The following is an 18,376-nucleotide window of genomic DNA, read 5'->3' as shown; positions in this document are numbered from 1 at the left end:
GTCGAGTTGGGACTCAATAGTTATAATTTATTATCCTTTTTTCCAGTTAGTATAATTGTTATTCGACAAGTTTCTTCTATAATGCGTATTTTCATAATAAACCTTATTTAAGTGATAATTTGTAATTTGAATTAATAACAATTTATAATATTGATATAATTTAATAATTCTTATGACGTATACCGGATATTTGTACATTAATTAATATTTGAATAAAATTATAATTGTAAACTTTGAAATTCTCTAGTAACCAATTCTCAAGTATAGAAAGTGTACCTATATAAGTATGAAATACTTTAAGAGCTATATGCAAGGTATATAACTTTTTATACTTCAAGTCCACTCGTAAATAAATTAAATGATGAAAGAGATATTATAATAGAGTGATGCATCTTAAAATAATCACTCTGTATACGTCTTAATATACTGTAGAACTACTAGAATTGATGGTTAAAAAAATATAATTAATTAAGTAAATTAAATTAATTCAACGATTAACATTTAAAGGAGAGTTAATAGTTATTATTTTTCACATGGGTATATAAATATATAATAAACGTAATTAATGCAAAGAGACTTAAACTTGTCCGTCAAATTAATTGTATTGTTATGCAGCTTTTTTTTGTTGTTTATACTAGCTTTGACACGCACACCCATCACGGACTAACAACTTAAATCATTAAAATACGCAAGGAAAAATACTTGACGTTTACTGAACTCCGAGTTCGATTCAAATAATAACTAAAATTGATAATAGGAAAAATTTGTAATATTTCAATTATTCTGACTTGAGGATATTATGAGCTTACAGTCTTTTGTAGATTTTAAATTTTGAGCGGAGCAGTTTGTTCTTACATATGGTATAATCTTTTCTAATTTATTCTAAACATTTTTTTTTGAACTGAAAAATATCAAAAAGTTGTATACTGTTCTTTTATGGACTAGAATTTTACAAAAATTGAAGGTACCTGGTTCCGTACAATCTATAGTCTATATACTCATTATACTCTATGTCTACACAGTACATTCTTTAAAAAAATATAATTTTTCAAATTTCATAATATTTTTCTGTATGTTTTTCAATTTCGGAATAAATATTAAAAACGACAATATAATTAAACTATAAATACAAGTATAATAATAAGTATATTAGTATGTTACCTTACTATAATAAGTATGTTAGAAAAAGATAACCATTGCAGGTAACTATTGAAAATTTTTTATTAAAAAAAAAAATAAATAAATAATAACTTATTAAAAAAATCCTAATTTACATACGTAATTCATCACAATTGTAAATTAATAATTATTTGTTAAATATTTATAGATATAGCCATTTGACAAGAAAAACATGACTAGGTAGTTAATAGCTTATAAGTTATAGTTTTACTAAATAATCAGAATGAAAACACTTTTTATGCGTTTGTATATTATGATCGTATATCACATTTATTTTAATTTGTTATTGGTTTTTTTGAATAATATTGTCGTTTGGTAAAAATAACAAATAACAACGGTCATGTCGTTGTGTAGTACTGGTGTGTACCCATACATGGTGATATATATTATTTATTTATAATATGCAAATTGATTTCACTGTATGAAACGATATTGCGCACAATATTATTATTATTATTTTACGTGTACGATATACGTCGTTTCACTTTGTACAAACCTGAAACCTTACAATATCTTGTCCGAGCATTGTACGATTTTCATTTCATTTTTAAATACATATAAGAATACACTTAAATACATTATGGTTCAAATAATTCCAATATTTAAAGTTAAAAAATAAATTCATACAATGCACTGGTAAAACAGATGATATTATATGCTGAATGGTTCACGATGGAACCATCACTCTGTATATATTATATTGTTGTTTGATATGGCTGTCAACAGGAATAACTAGGTATAACAATTAACAAAAACAATTTAATTGATACCCACAAAATCGATTTTGTTCGTACTACGAGACGATTAATGTAACTAACACAACTATTTCTATGTATTATATTATTTAATATATTACAGCGATATGTAACTACCGCACTAATTTACTAGTTATACGTAACTACGTAAGAGATCGTTAAGTATGAGTTATGACGTTATTTTAAAATGTGTAATAATAATAATAAACTCCATAATAGTTAATGATATAAATACTTCGTACCTAGGTACATCTTTATATTTTTTTACGAAAACTACCCACTGTTATGTTTATTATAAAGTCCAGTCAATATTTTTGAAAACAAATAAGTCGTTTCGGAATAGCAAGAAAAACAAACCTTTTGTGCGTGTACACAATGTTACAATAACTGATATGTTAACCACAAATTTTTAAACGCACACTGGATCTTAATAAGCTACGATCAACGCGGATATAATTCAGGCACAACTTACCTATCACGATGAACGTGGTCGTAATTTTTATATTATTAATCGATGCCTCTCCGAACACATCGTTAATTGATGATCTCTGGAGCGCGGACGATCGGCATATTATTGTAGTAGTGTTAGTATTGCTAGTATTTGTTACAACTCATTATTTATAAATAATAATGTACGATAATTGAATACAATGCATTAATGCGTAATATAATAACAACATGTGCGTATAGATAGGAAAATTAATTGTATGAATAACGGATGGCGGCGATACCAGTGCGCCATCTGCCGGTGAGGGACGTGCGGCGACGTTAGAGAGTACGTGTGATAAAAACGGCGTACGACTAGTCATCCAATGAGAATGAGTCATCGCAAACGCTATCAAGACGGAATTCGACGATAAAAAAAAAAGTATTTAAAACAGTAAACATTGCTTTATATGAATTAAAAATTTAATTAATAGGCGTTGTCGAATAAATTGTTTCACAAGTCAGAATAACCGCGTCGTTGCGACAACAGACGTTTATCGATTTAAGGCGGATACTCGTAGTTTCTTTGGAATCATGGCCGCAGTGATGAACAGACCGAAGGTATGTGATGTGAGATTTTTTTATATTGCCCATATAGAGTATGCTAATTTACAACTTGTAAAACTTGTAATAGGCGGACGAGACTAGCAAGTCGACAATGCGCACCCTCAACCTAAACGGACATGTCGGTTTTGACAGCATGCCCGATCAGCTAACGCACAAGTCGGCACAAAACGGTTTCGTGTTCAACATACTGTGCATTGGTGAGTTCGATTAATCCACTATCTCATGACAGACGGACAGCCTGACTTTAAATCTTACACTGTTTTATTGCCATGTTTTCAGGTGAAACGGGTCTAGGAAAATCGACACTTATGGACTCTCTATTTAATACCAATTTCGAATCCACCCCGTCTACACACAATTTGCCAAATGTGAAACTCAAGGCTCACACATATGAATTGCAAGAGAGTAATGTTCAACTTAAGGTATGTATTTGGATTATTACTATTCACAAATTAATTTTACTTATTTGACTTGCTTCACAACACTTTTGATTATTAGCTATTTACTAAAATAAAATAGTTTTGATATATAATTTAATAAAAAAAAATTACTATAGCTTTAATTTTAGTTTTGTTTGATATTATAATACCGTACACTTGGTTTAAGTCAATCTTATATTATCTTAATTTATGTTAAAAATTTGAATGTTTACCTAACTAAATGGAGTTTTAGGTATAAAAAAATGTCGATAATAGAAAAAACTTCTTTATGTTGTCTTGTTAGCATAATAAAAAATGACAACAATTTGGTGTAAAAATTGACAATATTTTGTTTAAATGTTTAAAATTGACCATAATCAGAAGAAAAAGGAATAAATAATGCCATATCATCAATTTATAACTCATTATATTTTAATAATAATATGAAAACTATTTAAAGTTATTTGCTTATAATAATGAAAAAAAAAATATTATTGTAAATTTAGTAATTTCAATTAACTAATCAGGCAAATTATCTAATGTTCATAAATATAATACTAATGTCAAATGTATCAAATGGAAAAACAATTATAAAAATATGATTATTTATTATTAATGGTTTTTTAATTGTTTTCTATTTATTTAGTTAACGCTTGTTGAGACAGTTGGTTATGGTGATCAAATAAACAAAGAAGACAGTTTCAAATCTATTGTAGACTATATTGACACACAATTTGAATATTATTTGCAAGAAGAACTGAAAGTAAAACGTTTGCTGTCGACATATCATGACACTAGAGTTCATACCTGTTTGTATTTCATCTGTCCTACTGGACATGGGTATGTTATAATTTTTATTTTACTGTATTTTTTCTTAACTGAGTGATATATACTATTTTAAGTTGATTGTATCAATAGTAAAATATTTAATCTATAATTACCTATTATCTATACTGTATTCGCCGAGAAAATTTGGTTCCTTCACTTAAATGATGAGTGTGATATGATTAGTTATGATTGAGTAAATTGCATTTTATTTGTTTTATGTGCAATCATATTCTCTCTCAAAAAAAGGTGTATATAATATTTTAATTGGTATCTATTATTTTATCATAATTAAATTTATATTTTTTATTTCTCCTATTCTGAAAATATTGATGATTAAAGTAATGTAATAGACAGATCACTCGGTATAAATCAAAGTTTTGTTGTACACAATTTAATTTGTATTATCATCATTTTTGTTTTATAGATTAAAATCAATTGATTTAGTATGCATGAAGAAACTTGATACTAAGGTAAATGTGATTCCAATAATTGCCAAAGCAGATACTATCTCTAAGTCTGAATTACAAAAGTTTAAGGTAAACTAATTTTATTTCAATATCTCCAATGCTATCTACTGTACTTAACTTTTCTATGATGGTTTAATATGATATTTACTAAAGAAAAATTATATTATCTAAATAATATAGTATTTTAATGTAACATTAACATTTGCTATTAGATAATAAATTATATTTGTTTTTGAAAAACATGTACACATCCCTTAACTTTTAATAATATTTTAATACAAATTACACAGTCAAATCTAGTATTATTACATAAATTACAAATTAAAAAGTTATTATCTTTTGTAATAATTCATTATATTATGATCTATAAGAACCAAAATATTAATTTTTTAATAAAATTTTATCAATGTTCATTTTACAGCCATACGAGTAAAATACAATTTGATTCAAATAATATTAGAAGGTATCTTTATTTTAGTAAATACCTTATTAAACTATGGAACTTATAGTAATGAAATATTGAACCCATTCTTTATTATTTAACAACATAATTTGTGATTTCACAATCAAGTATATGTTAAGTGTATTTTTAAAAACCTTTTTGTAAAATAGACCAAAATAATCACCGAATTGCGATCAAATGGGGTAGAAATCTATGAGTGTCCAACTGAAGATGAGACTATAGCTGATGTGAACTCTAATATGAATTCTCACGTGCCATTTGCAGTTGTTGGAAGCACAGATTTTGCCAAGGTTGCAAATAAAATGGTGCGCGCTCGTCAGTATCCATGGGGAACAGTTCAAGGTTTGTTAAAAGATAAATTTTAAAATTCTTTGTATTAATATTTATGCGTTAAGATTATACTTAACTTACTTAAATTATGTTTACAGTTGAAAATGAATCACATTGTGATTTTGTTAAGTTGAGAGAAATGTTAATTAGAACTAACATGGAGGATTTGCGAGAGAAAACTCATGAGAAACACTATGAATTGTATCGAAAAATGCGCTTAGAACAAGTAAAATTTAAATTCTTTTAAATCTATCAATGCATCTTGTAAACTATAATATTACTTTTTTTGTAGATGGGTTTTAGTGATGTGGACAATGAAAATAAACCGCTAAGCTTCCAGGAATCTTTTGAAGCAAAACGTAGTCATCATTTACAAGAGTTACAGAATCGTGAAGATGAAATGAGACAAATGTTTGTTGTCAGAGTTAAAGAAAAAGAAGCAGAATTGAAAGAAGCTGAAAAAGAGGTAACTTTAAAAATGTATTATGTATGCTCAAGAATGTAAATTGTAGGTATATTTTATGTTATAATATGAGGTCTGTTACATTTTTTCTATGTCTTTATAGTTTATAGCAGGGGTGGCCAAACCGTCGATTGCGAACGACAGGTCGAACTCAGACAATTTCAAAGTCGATCATGTTAGAATTTATTTTTAGGACCACGAGCTCTATATGTTTCTTAATAATTATAGTTATTCAATAATAAAAATAAAATTTTATGGAAGTCGATCCTCAAAAGTTAAGTATATTTTTAGTAGATCGTGACCAAAAAAAGTTTGGCCACCCTGGTTTATAGCAATATGAGATTTCATGCAATTCTCAGTTTTAGCTTCTATATGTTATAACTTATAAAGATTCAACTACTATCAATTTGATAAAATAGTTCTATTTTAATTAAATTATATTCCATGTGAATAAACAAGCATTCAATGTCTTAGCCAATTGAAGAATATTATATAATGTTCAAACTTCTATTTGATTAAGAACTTGAAAAGTTTTATTCAAATAATATTAAAAAATAAAAAATTGCATTATTTGTTTAAGGTGAATATATACAAATAATTAATTATGCCATTAAATATTCTGAAAATCCATTTATTCTATACTTGCATTCTACTGTTGATCTTATAGTATAGGGCTGCCAGATTATTATTATTCAAAACCGGGATATATTTAAAAACAAAATAATATTAACAAATTATACATCTAGATTCAGAGTGTATAATATCTAACCTTCTTACCCATCCGTTATTATAATATCTTTCCATCACTTATCAGGTAATAAAATATAGTATATATTATATACATTAGTATAAAATAATAAACCATCACTAGAAAATACATATCGAAAACTAAAAATAAAACAAAATTAATGTATCATTATGACTTTGATTAAGATAACCAAAGCAGCATGTAAATTGTATAAATTATAAATAGTTTAGAAACAATTTCTTATTTGTTGATCTTTACATATTTTTTAACAATTTATATATTTGTATTTGTATTCCTTTTTTTTTTTTAACCTATAACATTTTTACATTTTGAGAACTCTGGGACATGTAAAAAGTGAAAACCCTATTTTAGTAGAACCAGTAAATTATTTAAAAATATATATTTACACTTGAATATCAATTTAAATTATTGACCCTAATATATATTTTTTTTTTGTTCAGAATTATTTCTTAGTATGTTGTTAAGTTAGGTAACCTGTTAATTATGACATTTAATTGTTTCTAACAGATGCTGTGTAATGTGTATAAGTATGTTTATTTCGTGATTCAAATAATACTAATTATTATTATCATTCATAGTTTAGTAATTAATGTAATAATATTTATGCTAGTTGCTAACTAATCTTTTTCTCTATCATTAAACATTACATTTTATTACTTCATAGAAATTTCAATGCTTAAATGTGTCTCATTTAATTATTTGTTCTACAACTGAATCCACTGTTAGAATATATTCACTAAACTAAATTAGTATAAACAAGAAATATTTTATAATTCTAATTATTCTAAGCATTTAAATTTAGGCCTATAACTAGGTCGTTGACACTGTATATGACTATGTTTTGATAGATTGGAATATTGGATAGTATGAAATTAAAGATGATAGGTATTAGATGACACAACTTAAGTAGTGTTGTTTGATTTATTAAATATTAAATACAAATTAACTATTGTTCCTTCTTTACGCTCTAAATAATAATTATTATTGCTTGATTTTTAGAAGGGTCACTCAGGCTACTCAACTTGAATTATATCTAACTTGAATTAAATATTTATTATTTATCTCTGTTAAATATTTCATGTTTTTTGCTTTAAAAAAATCCCATTGTTTTATTTATTTGTTTCTTAATGATATTTTAATGAGTAATGAAAAAAATATTTCATTGATACAAATCATAAACGTTATAACCTATTAACTACCAACTGTGTAATGTTGTTAGTAGAAAATGTTTATCATATTATATGTATGTAATTAATTACAATTATAAAATGTATAAACATGTATTTCTGTACAAACATTTTAAAATTAAGTAATATAAATGTATGAATTACAGTTACATGCCAAATTTGACAAATTAAAACGTGACCAAGATGAACAAAAGAAAAGGTTGGAAGAACAGAGAAGAAAGTATGAAGAAGATCTTATGGAGTTCAGCAAAAGAAAGCAGCAGTATTCTACCATGGGACATCATACTCTCACATTAGGCAAAAGTAAAAAGAAGTAAATATTCTCTTAAGACGAATATGGTTAACTAATATTATTTGTACTTGATGAAATGATCATATATATTATCATAAATTATTTTACTTTTATTTATTAGACTTATACACCTATTCATTTATCTATTTTATTAATAGATACTGACTAATAAATTTATATTTACTATTTTGTGTGAGAATAATCAATGTGATTAATTAATAATAATGATATAATAAATAAATAAACTGTAGATTTTTGGAACAAAAATTATATAAAAAAAAACCCCAATTATCTTATAGTTATTACTATTCGCTACAATGTTTTATTCAGAAAAAATATGTAATATTGCCACATTCTATTATTGTATTAAATTCTTAATTAACGCTATTACCTTTATTTAGGTATAAATAGAAAATAAGGGTTATTTAACATACGCCACCCCATGGCTATATCTAATTATTTTTGTACTCTTTTATTTGTTATTATTTTTACCTTTATAAATGTCAATCAATCAAAATCTGTAGTTTATAATTTGTACAACATCATTTTTTTTTTACTCGTATGATAAAAAATATAGTTGACATCACAATTACTTTTATTTGTGCCAAATTTTAAATGCATCCATGATAGATCAGTACGCGTTTGTCTTCCTGAATATTTTACCCAACAAATTATGAAATAATTTTTTATAGAATAAGTTTTAAAAATTGTAATATTTCCAGGTTTTTTTTATAAATAATTTTTTTTTAAGGTTGTGTGATGATTTTCTTTTGTGTAAATTCTTTTCTTCAAATGTCTATTTTAACCACATTATTGTTTAAATGGGAAAAGTAAGATTATAATTGAGTAATTTGGTTTTAAATTATTATTTTTTACTTTTGTATCTACCTAGTAGATAAAATATTTGCATTTATATACATAATAAGTGGATTTTGTGTATTAAATATTTAATTTATCCTAATATCTATGTACTATTTATTCTCAGCAGTTTATTTTGAATGATAAGCTTTTATGTTGTTTAATATGTCATATCTGTGGTCTATATTTTACTAATTAATATGTACTTGTCCTTTTTTTGTCCTATTTTATTTAAAAATATTGTATACTTATTACAATTTGTAATATGTTTATTTATTAACTTCTTTTAGTGTGACCTTGATAATATTTTTTTTTTTTAATAACAATATCTAGACCATTTATCGGCCTTGTTCATATACCGTGTAAATGAATTACAATCAGCTTTCAGACTATATGCTTCAATTAATTTTCAAACAAATACTGTGACTAACTAATGTGTTGTTAACAGATTTGGATATAGCAGCTTGACGGATTTTTAATATTATTATATTGATGTGTGTGTAAATAGTTGTATGATTATTGATTACTGATTAAAGGATGAAGGGCTTGATTTATATGTTGAATCAGAACAATTTCGACATGTGTGCTGATTCATAGACATAGTTCATGAAGTATGTCCATGGCTGTAATATTATTTTACCAAATCGAGGAGAATAGGAACTGAAGAAAAAATTTAAATGATCTATTGAATAATAATAAACATCTCAACAAATTGAGTCTTGTATGGTTTTAAATAAAACGAATAATGAAATAAACATGTAATCATTATATTTTCATAAGAGATAATAGCATATAAATGCAATACCTATATTATTTATATTTTGTATCAATAATGTAATAATAAAAGCCCGCTTTCCCACAAAAAATATTTTTGAATTTAATATCTATCACTAAACTAAACACTTAAATATTTAGTTTATCTATTTTAAAATGTTATAGTAGTACCATTACCTAAAATACTAATACCATCTTGCTCTTTAATAATACTGATGAAAAATTAGTGGTTTTTAGTTATAGCTATTTTACATTATAAATTATATTAATCATATTAATGTGTCTCTATAGGTACCAATTAAAATAGTTATCACCCGTTTTAATAAATGAATATCCCTGCACATTTCCACGAATGAAATTTATTTTTATATTCCATCATAAATATTGATTCTGAAATGTTCGTGGCTATATATATAATATATATTTATATGATATATATCATAATTTATAATATTATTCTCAATTTATGGCTATAACACATACCTAGATGTTAGTTCAATTTTTGAAACATCGACCTAGAAAAAGTGCTCATAAGTACGTCATACCTACTTGAATGAACTTGACTTTTAATACCTAGTGTATTATATTCACCCGCGATGACGTATATTTATATAATAGTCCGGAAGGTCACATTATAATTTATAAATTAAAATACCAAATATAAATATTTAAATTAGATTTGTACCTACTATCTGTCTACCTACACGTTGGTGGTATCCATAAACACATAATACATCAATGTAATCAATAAATCGGTCAAGGCTTGTTACAAATAATTGCTCTAGTATAATTATATTTCCAGAAAAAATCGTGCATGTACCAATGTACCATGCCCACGCAGTTGACATCATGAACCAATCCTGTGATTAAAAATGGGAAAACATTGTTTTTCATAAACAGTAAACAGTATATCTCTCGAAAACAAATTGAACAAACCTCACACAACTGACAATAGTTGTAGGTAATATAAATTTATATGTAGTTATATATTTTAATACTTATAATAATAATATTTGTATAGTATACATACCTGTATAAAGTTAACTTACTTAAATACGTACCACAACAAAACGTAGTTTGTCAAAAATGGAAATTTAAACGCATCACAGAAGAAATTTTTTTTACCAACTATAATCGGGATACTTCTTTGAATCAGTCGAATCAAAATGGTATGTAGAATGGTGATGCCTGAAGTCTTAAATTTTTTTCTTTATTGAAACGATTGGTGACTTTCATATGTCCTTTAATGTTTACAAAGTTTATTGGGTTTGTAGTCTATTGGTGCAACTATACAATTTTAGTTTATGTAGATAAATAGGTTGCATATTGTTTTGACGTAAATATTATATCGTCCATCGTCCACCACTTAATAAATAATTATATATTATACGTGATCGAATGAAATTGAATAAATCATAAATGGAGTATTTATTATCTACATGGCTACATAAGTAAAAAAACGGTATCAAATTGAGATATTACTTACATTTTCCAACATAAATCTATGAGACTAAAAATCTATTTATGTCAATACTAAAGAATCGATAAGACGATACTTCTATTTTATCTATATAAAATAGTTTTGGATTTAGATTATTTATTAGCAATTTTAGAACATTGCAGTAATAGTAGGAAAGTTTAGATTAAGATTTTTTAGGTCCAACTGGTCTAAGGTTAAATTTTTTAGAGGTCTCAATATGAAATTAAAAAATTGTAATTTCATTTTCATAATATATTAAATATAACAATTTAAAATTATTTTCTAGAATTCACTAAACTAACTTTTTGTACTGAATTGTATAAATTTCTTATTAAACTAAAAATCATAAGAAATCCAATGAAATAGTGTGAATAGTATGAAGTGTTTAATATTTAAAATCTAAATAATTTTATCCGTATTAAAGATTGAAGTTATTTACTATTTTATTTTATACACAAAATGTAATAAGTAATAATTTTAATAATATAATTTATAAATATATGGTGCAAAATTCGAGGTTCCTAAAAGAATCTCAAGTCTAGTGGCCAAGGGCCTCTTCTTAAATTTGAGCTTAAGTAAACAAGTACTATATAGCTAATATACTTCAAAGTGAAAAACCGGATTAATTAAAAAAAAAGTTGTTTTATTATTTTATTCTGTATTTTCATGTAAAATGTTAAGAAAAATAAACATTATGGATTGATTAGTTTTAAAACCATATTAGTTACGTGCGCGGGCTCATTCAATTTAAAATGTTATTTGCTCCGCGGGTGGCGTATCATCGAAAAAATATGTTTGACTATACATTAATTGTTATTATTCAATTATCTATGTATGTATAATGTATATATAATAATATATATGTATTCAATATTATATATTTTATTTCTTTGAAATATACAAACATTCCTATAGTAGTATAGTATATAGCGTAGGTTCATGCCGTGCCGCCGTGGTATGTCGTGGTGAAGCCAAAGAACGTGAAGGTTAAAGAAAACCTCATCACTTAAAAAATGTTTCCAACTCGGCTCAAGTCTAGCGTGTCAAGAATACCGTACGCTTTAATCTTGGACAGTCATACGTTATATTATCGGGTGTTGATACACAATATACAAATAATCGCGTGTTCCGATTACATGCTGTATGTGGGTAATAAATAATAATAGTAATATCCGAATTAATAACAGATGGGAATATCATCTGATTTGATTTTATTCGATATTTTTTAGGTTTAGCCCACTGCACACCTACCTCTCTACCTAAGCTATTTTGGATTTGAAAACATTATCGAGTTTAGTCTTACGCACTGCAGTCTAAGTGCAAGACGTAAGTATATTAATATATCCTACCCAGCGGGAGGTAGGAAAAAAGTATAATTTAACATTTTAGAAAATAAAAATTAAATAATATGATAATAAATTACCATCGCTGTAAAAATTTCGACTAGTCTTAATGTTTTTACAAATTTATAACCAAGATTTAGGTATAAAAATAATATATAATATGATACAAATAAGAATTAATACTTCCAAATTTTAGCTAGATGTGAAATTGTAAATGACTATGAAGTATGTGATTAGATAACGACTGGGTTTCTTACTTTACGAAGTTACATAGTTATATTATTTTATTTTTCATGTATAGAACCGATAACTACTCGCGAGTAACTGTTTTCACAGTGCTATCGATGCAATGAGTTTACACCAATGTAACTGTGATTTGAGAAACTAAGACACAATTAATATGGCGTAGGCCTAAGAACAAAGTTGGAATTTATTTTGTTCAAAACTTCAAACCACTGAAATAACAGGTTTGAGTAAATGATATTTTTTTTATCAAAAGCACTTGGAGTCTTAATAATAATAATGTAATAATGAAACAACGCGATTTACTTGTAAATGAAAAAAAAATATATGAAAAATATAGAAATGATTCAACACCATTTACGGATGTCGGATGGGTACCTTGTAATAACATTTTTTTCTACAGGTTATAATATTATAATGATTATATGATTCCGTACCAAACCGGAAAACCTAAATAAGTGCGCCAGCGGCTATTGCAATCGTATCGAAAAAAAGATCTCTTGAAACGATTAAATTATTCCTCTTCCTTTTTGAGACCATATAATAATGTTTTGGGTGCGAGCTTAATGAATGATGGTAATATTATGATGAAGACAAGAAACAGTCTAAATTAGTCGAACGTATACAAGGTAATTTGCAGTGATATCAGTTCTATATCATGTCTGTACCTATATTGTGTATTTAATATTTTATTTATAGAAAAAACCTATGTACGCGTTATCTTGAGCATTTCTCAGTTGCGGGTGCAGTGCAGTGATTAACCGACTAGACGGTCGGGATTATGTGTCCTGCAGGACGAAGGGCGCTCTGCCTCGCCTTACTTATATAGACTATAGTATTATTTACATGTATATTATTTATTTTATTTACACTGTTGTTGTCGTCTAGTCTGTTTTTATTCACTTTTTTTATTATCGTCATCGTCTCGTGACATCGCTTAATAGCATCTTCGACATACCCCTATACGATTTACTTACATAATAATAATACAGGAGCGTTGTATGAAAATAACTTTGTTATTGAATGTAAATTATATTATGCTTTCGAGTTATCGGTTAAAATTGTATTTTTACAGTAGCGCCCACACTGCTACTTACCGAGTAGGTAATGCAATTGCACGATAGTGCTCAGTGATGTTGGGTGGGTCCTATTAACTATGGCATGCTCAATGCTATAACATTTAGGTACCTATCTATTAGCTAAAATAAAAATTATTGCCTCTAGTTATAAATGGCTAAATACATAGGTAAACACGTTAGGTGTTTATGAAACTATTATTATTTGAGTGGTGGGTGGTCAAAATGTCTACTGCACGGGTTAGTGGGAAATGTTTGGGGGCCATTGTATTTTGCGATTTTGCCATACTATAGTAAGAACTTCGTTACATTTTCGGGGAAAATATTTTTACTAAATTTGCTGTAATATTATGCTAGTTTGAATAGCTTATGTATTTGTATTCTTGCGAGTTATGAATAAAAACTAAATGTTTCAAATAATTGAACACATTTCTACATATGTTTTAAAATAAAATACATTACCTATTTTACATTAATAAAATAAAATATTACCTAGTACTTATTGCTTATTCTGTGTAATTTTGAGGTTGGTTCACGTCAAACTTATTACATATGTCATATGTGACACACGATACCTGAACTTTACCTATACCTAGTGGGGCAACTTGAAAGGAATTTGGGGCTAAAGCTCTAACTTACAAAAAAATATATCTTTTATGATAAATTAAACATTATTATAGAATAACATTTTATTACAAATATATTTAAATAAATACACAATGTTAAACGTTAATGATTTTTTTTTCAAAAAAAAAAAATGATTATTGAAGTTAGTGGTAATTGTCTCCTTGTGGGTAACGTGTAAGGAAAATATTACAATTTGTGAGCTCTCTCCGTCGAACAAATATCTAAAATGCGCGTTGGCCTATACCTATAACGTTATTAAGTATATTTTTCGGACGCTCTGTTGTACCTATATCACATGGTGATGTTATTGTAGACGTGAGTTCACCGTGACGGGAGAGGAAACGTATATTATTTATAGGGTCTGTATACCACGGTTGAGGCGGCCGACAATCGGGATGATTGATGGGTTTTGTACATAAGCTGTGTGTATGTGTGGACCTACCCGTGTACATATATATGTATAATATAAAGAGAAGAAAACTATTTAAGTATCTTACACGCGTGTAAGCACACCCACCCGAAGATGATCATCCGACCTTGGGTCGTCGCGTCTCCCGGTTTGTCGCCGACGTCGTCACAGGTACCAGTTATTTTCTGTTTGTCTGTCCGTCTCCTCTCACTTACTATTTACTCTCTTTCGATCTCACTCTCTCTCTCTCTCTCTCTCTTTCTCTCTCTATCTACTCGACGTCTAGCCGTACTCTGTGGGGACGAGATCGAATATAATATGATACGCATTAACCTGTTGCAGACTGCACAGCAACATTATACACAAATAATATACAATATTACATATTCGTTGTAAATGTTAAAATATTGTTATTAAACAACAACAGGAATGAAAAATACTGTAACAAAAATAGTGGCATGACGTGTCGACTGCGAAATCTGCGTTTTAGTCATATTTTAATGCACGGCTGATATAACTAACTATCGAAGAACAAAATATTATGATATACCTATACTGTACTATTGAAAATTGTTTGAGAATATAATTTTTGTCGGAAAACCTCTGAGGAGTGTTATTTCGATCGATTATTCTCGCTTCGAAAAAACTTGTTTGGAGAATTGACCCCTAGGCGGCTAGGATATGAATACGAGGAAATTCGGCCACGTTCATCGCATCGTGTGTCGACGAATTCCAAAATGCTGAATTCCACGGGGCGCAAGGTGTACATATAATATGGCCGTGACTCGTAAATCGTAATACACGTACCCCGTCGTCGCAGCAGCAGTGTGAGTAGGTAGGTAATCCCTCCGGTCCTCCCCCGCATCATATCAACGATTTCTGCACCTGCCGTAGTTGTACACGTTGGCTTTTATTTTTTTTTTGCTCCCTTCGGTTATTACTTATTATTGTATTTTTGTGTATATGTGTGTAGGTTGTAGGTGTATCACGGGGACGCGGCGAATTCCGAAACTGGTTTATTATACGCCGATGCGCACATTTTTCTCCCGAGAAAGCCAGAAAGATATAGTTCTCGTTCCGCACCACGTACAGCGTATAACAAATATTTAATATAATAATCGCACTCCCAAATTTTATATGCGATAATAATACTATACAGTGGTATGGCGTTTTTCACGCGTAATTTATTAAACACAAGTGCACACCTATTACCTACCGTATCTCAGTATTATTTTATATGGCGTAATTGTAATATAATATCGTTAATTAATGTAGTTGGAGTGTGCACACTCCAAGACACTGCTTTTTCTACGTTTTACATAAGTGCAAATGCACATAATTACATTTTACTCGCTTTCGTCTTGTTTTCGGTTCGGTTATGTGATTATTAATTATAGGTAATGTGTTTATGATATTTTGTTATTTAGATTTTTCATATACTAAATATTAGAACATACATTTTGTTTAAATAAATAAAGTGTTTTTTAAAATGATGATTTTACATGTTTAATGTATTCAGTAACTTACTTATTTAAATACCTGTATAAATAACTGGGAGAGAAGTAGTAAACCAGCATTTTGTGGTATACACTATCTGCGCCAAACTACTTCGCTTAATCTTAATTTTAAACACTTGCATAATGATTTTAATTTATAACTAGGTAATTAACTGTTCGTTCAAAATTTGAATTGTATAAATTAATATTCTTTGAAAAATATTTTGATTAGGTATACCCATAAAAGAAAAATAAATGTTAGAAGCGTACAATTTTGAAAAAACTATAAAGGTAAAATAACAAATAGTTTAACTTCTTTGTTTTTCAGTGACTTAATAAATTAATAAATTGAGTAAAAAAAATATCATCAAAAACCTTAATACTTTTCCAAATAATGAGAGTTAACTGTGTATGTTTATACATACCTTAGGTATCTTTTAAAAAAATATTGTATTTATGTATTGGTTATAAAATTTAAAAAAATATGTTTATATTTATGAAAATTTTATTTTGCAGCACATGATTTCAATGCTAAAAAAAACATCATTGAGAAGGGTATTATGATACACACACTAAACTCATCGACTCGCCTCTCTAATTATCGTAACAGCCGACTTGCAACTTTAAATATAAGTCTGTGTAAGTATAAATATATAGAACAACAGAGTATAATAATATACCTATTATATTGTATGCATCGGAAAGGGTGGTTTATGCGTGAAAATGAAATAAAAACAGATATTGTTTAAACATAATACAAATAATGACCGAATATTCGTAATACCTTTTGTTTTGTAAACAGTGTTTTGCTCTTTCGGCTCTATATTTTTTTCATCGTTTTCACGGTCCACGTAAGCAAAAATAGTGCGTGGTCGTATTATAAACTTACAGTGAACGTAATCAAAGTATGTTTTAACCCGACTCACGTAGGTATATTATAATGTGTCTCCGCACCGCGCCGTCGTTCGGGGCGCATTCGAAGGTCGACTGGTCGTGCCTCTGGACCGTGTATATATTTTGTGTTTACCCGGTATTTTATACGTGTGTGACTGGATTCAATACATAAATATATGTGTGTATGAGTTATTTATTCGAGTTAAAATCAAATATTACACTATTAAGTACCTATAGGTACTTCCAACATCTAGCAAGCCCGTTACTCACATCTTCACATCTGTATAAAAATAACGTGATGCTCTGTGACTGCTATATACTTACAACTGTAATAATAATAATAATATTTTATCAGTATTGTATAAGTGTACTTATATATATTCAAATACATTTTTTTTGAATTTTTCCTTTTACAATGATAATATAATTATATTAAGTTTCAAATGTATAGGTAACCATTTTCAGAGGTAAAAATCCATCTAATTTTAATTGCCAAATAGTTCTAAAATTATGTTCTATCGCCCATATCAGTTTTATAATAAAAAATTAAAGTACTTACTCAGATAATATGTTTATGGTGACAAACATTTCTATTTCGGTAGTTACGATTTATCCCGTAATTGAAATTTATTATTTTGTGCATTATGCAGATTCAATCGAACTCTCAAGAAATAAATTATGTCTAACTATTCTCGTTAAAACTAAACAATATGGTTTAATATTCTATATAAAATTAATATATAACAAGAAAATTATATCTGAGTTCCGTTCAGTTGGTTTTATGTTTAAAAAAAAATGTTTTGATGCATTAAAACTATACTTTTTTTTTTAAGTATGTAGGTACATTTTGTTACCCAAATAGTTCCTTTTTTCTTTACCGACAGTTCTAATATACTTTTATTAAATATACTTTTGATGTATGATTAACCGTATTTGAATTAATTTTAAAAATATCTTTTTTACAAGACTCA

General features: G+C 27.5%; 1 protein-coding gene and 1 long non-coding RNA gene across 2 annotated transcripts; both read left to right on the top strand.

The window, feature by feature from the left end:
- The first annotated feature begins 2,739 nt into the window (after positions 1–2,739).
- LOC114126136 (septin-2) lies at positions 2,740–9,455 on the top strand. The gene is made up of 9 exons (XM_027990021.2): positions 2,740–2,981; positions 3,055–3,184; positions 3,267–3,409; positions 4,053–4,246; positions 4,659–4,770; positions 5,314–5,506; positions 5,593–5,720; positions 5,787–5,960; positions 8,060–9,455. The coding sequence occupies exons 1-9, from the start codon at positions 2,955–2,957 to the stop codon at positions 8,228–8,230; spliced, it is 1,272 nt and encodes a 423-aa protein (XP_027845822.2). The 5' UTR covers positions 2,740–2,954; the 3' UTR covers positions 8,231–9,455.
- A 3,013-nt stretch (positions 9,456–12,468) lies between these two features.
- LOC126550033 (uncharacterized) lies at positions 12,469–13,790 on the top strand. The gene is made up of 4 exons (XR_007604056.1): positions 12,469–12,643; positions 12,962–13,127; positions 13,307–13,532; positions 13,603–13,790. It is a non-coding gene; the product is annotated as an uncharacterized LOC126550033 (long non-coding RNA).
- Positions 13,791–18,376: the final 4,586 nt, after the last annotated feature.

The sequence above is a fragment of the Aphis gossypii genome, chromosome 2 (genome assembly GCF_020184175.1).
Source record: "Aphis gossypii isolate Hap1 chromosome 2, ASM2018417v2, whole genome shotgun sequence".
Lineage (NCBI taxonomy): Eukaryota > Metazoa > Arthropoda > Insecta > Hemiptera > Aphididae > Aphis > Aphis gossypii.
The sequence above is the reverse complement of the archived record's forward strand: the minus strand, read 5'-3'. Positions and strand labels throughout refer to the sequence as shown.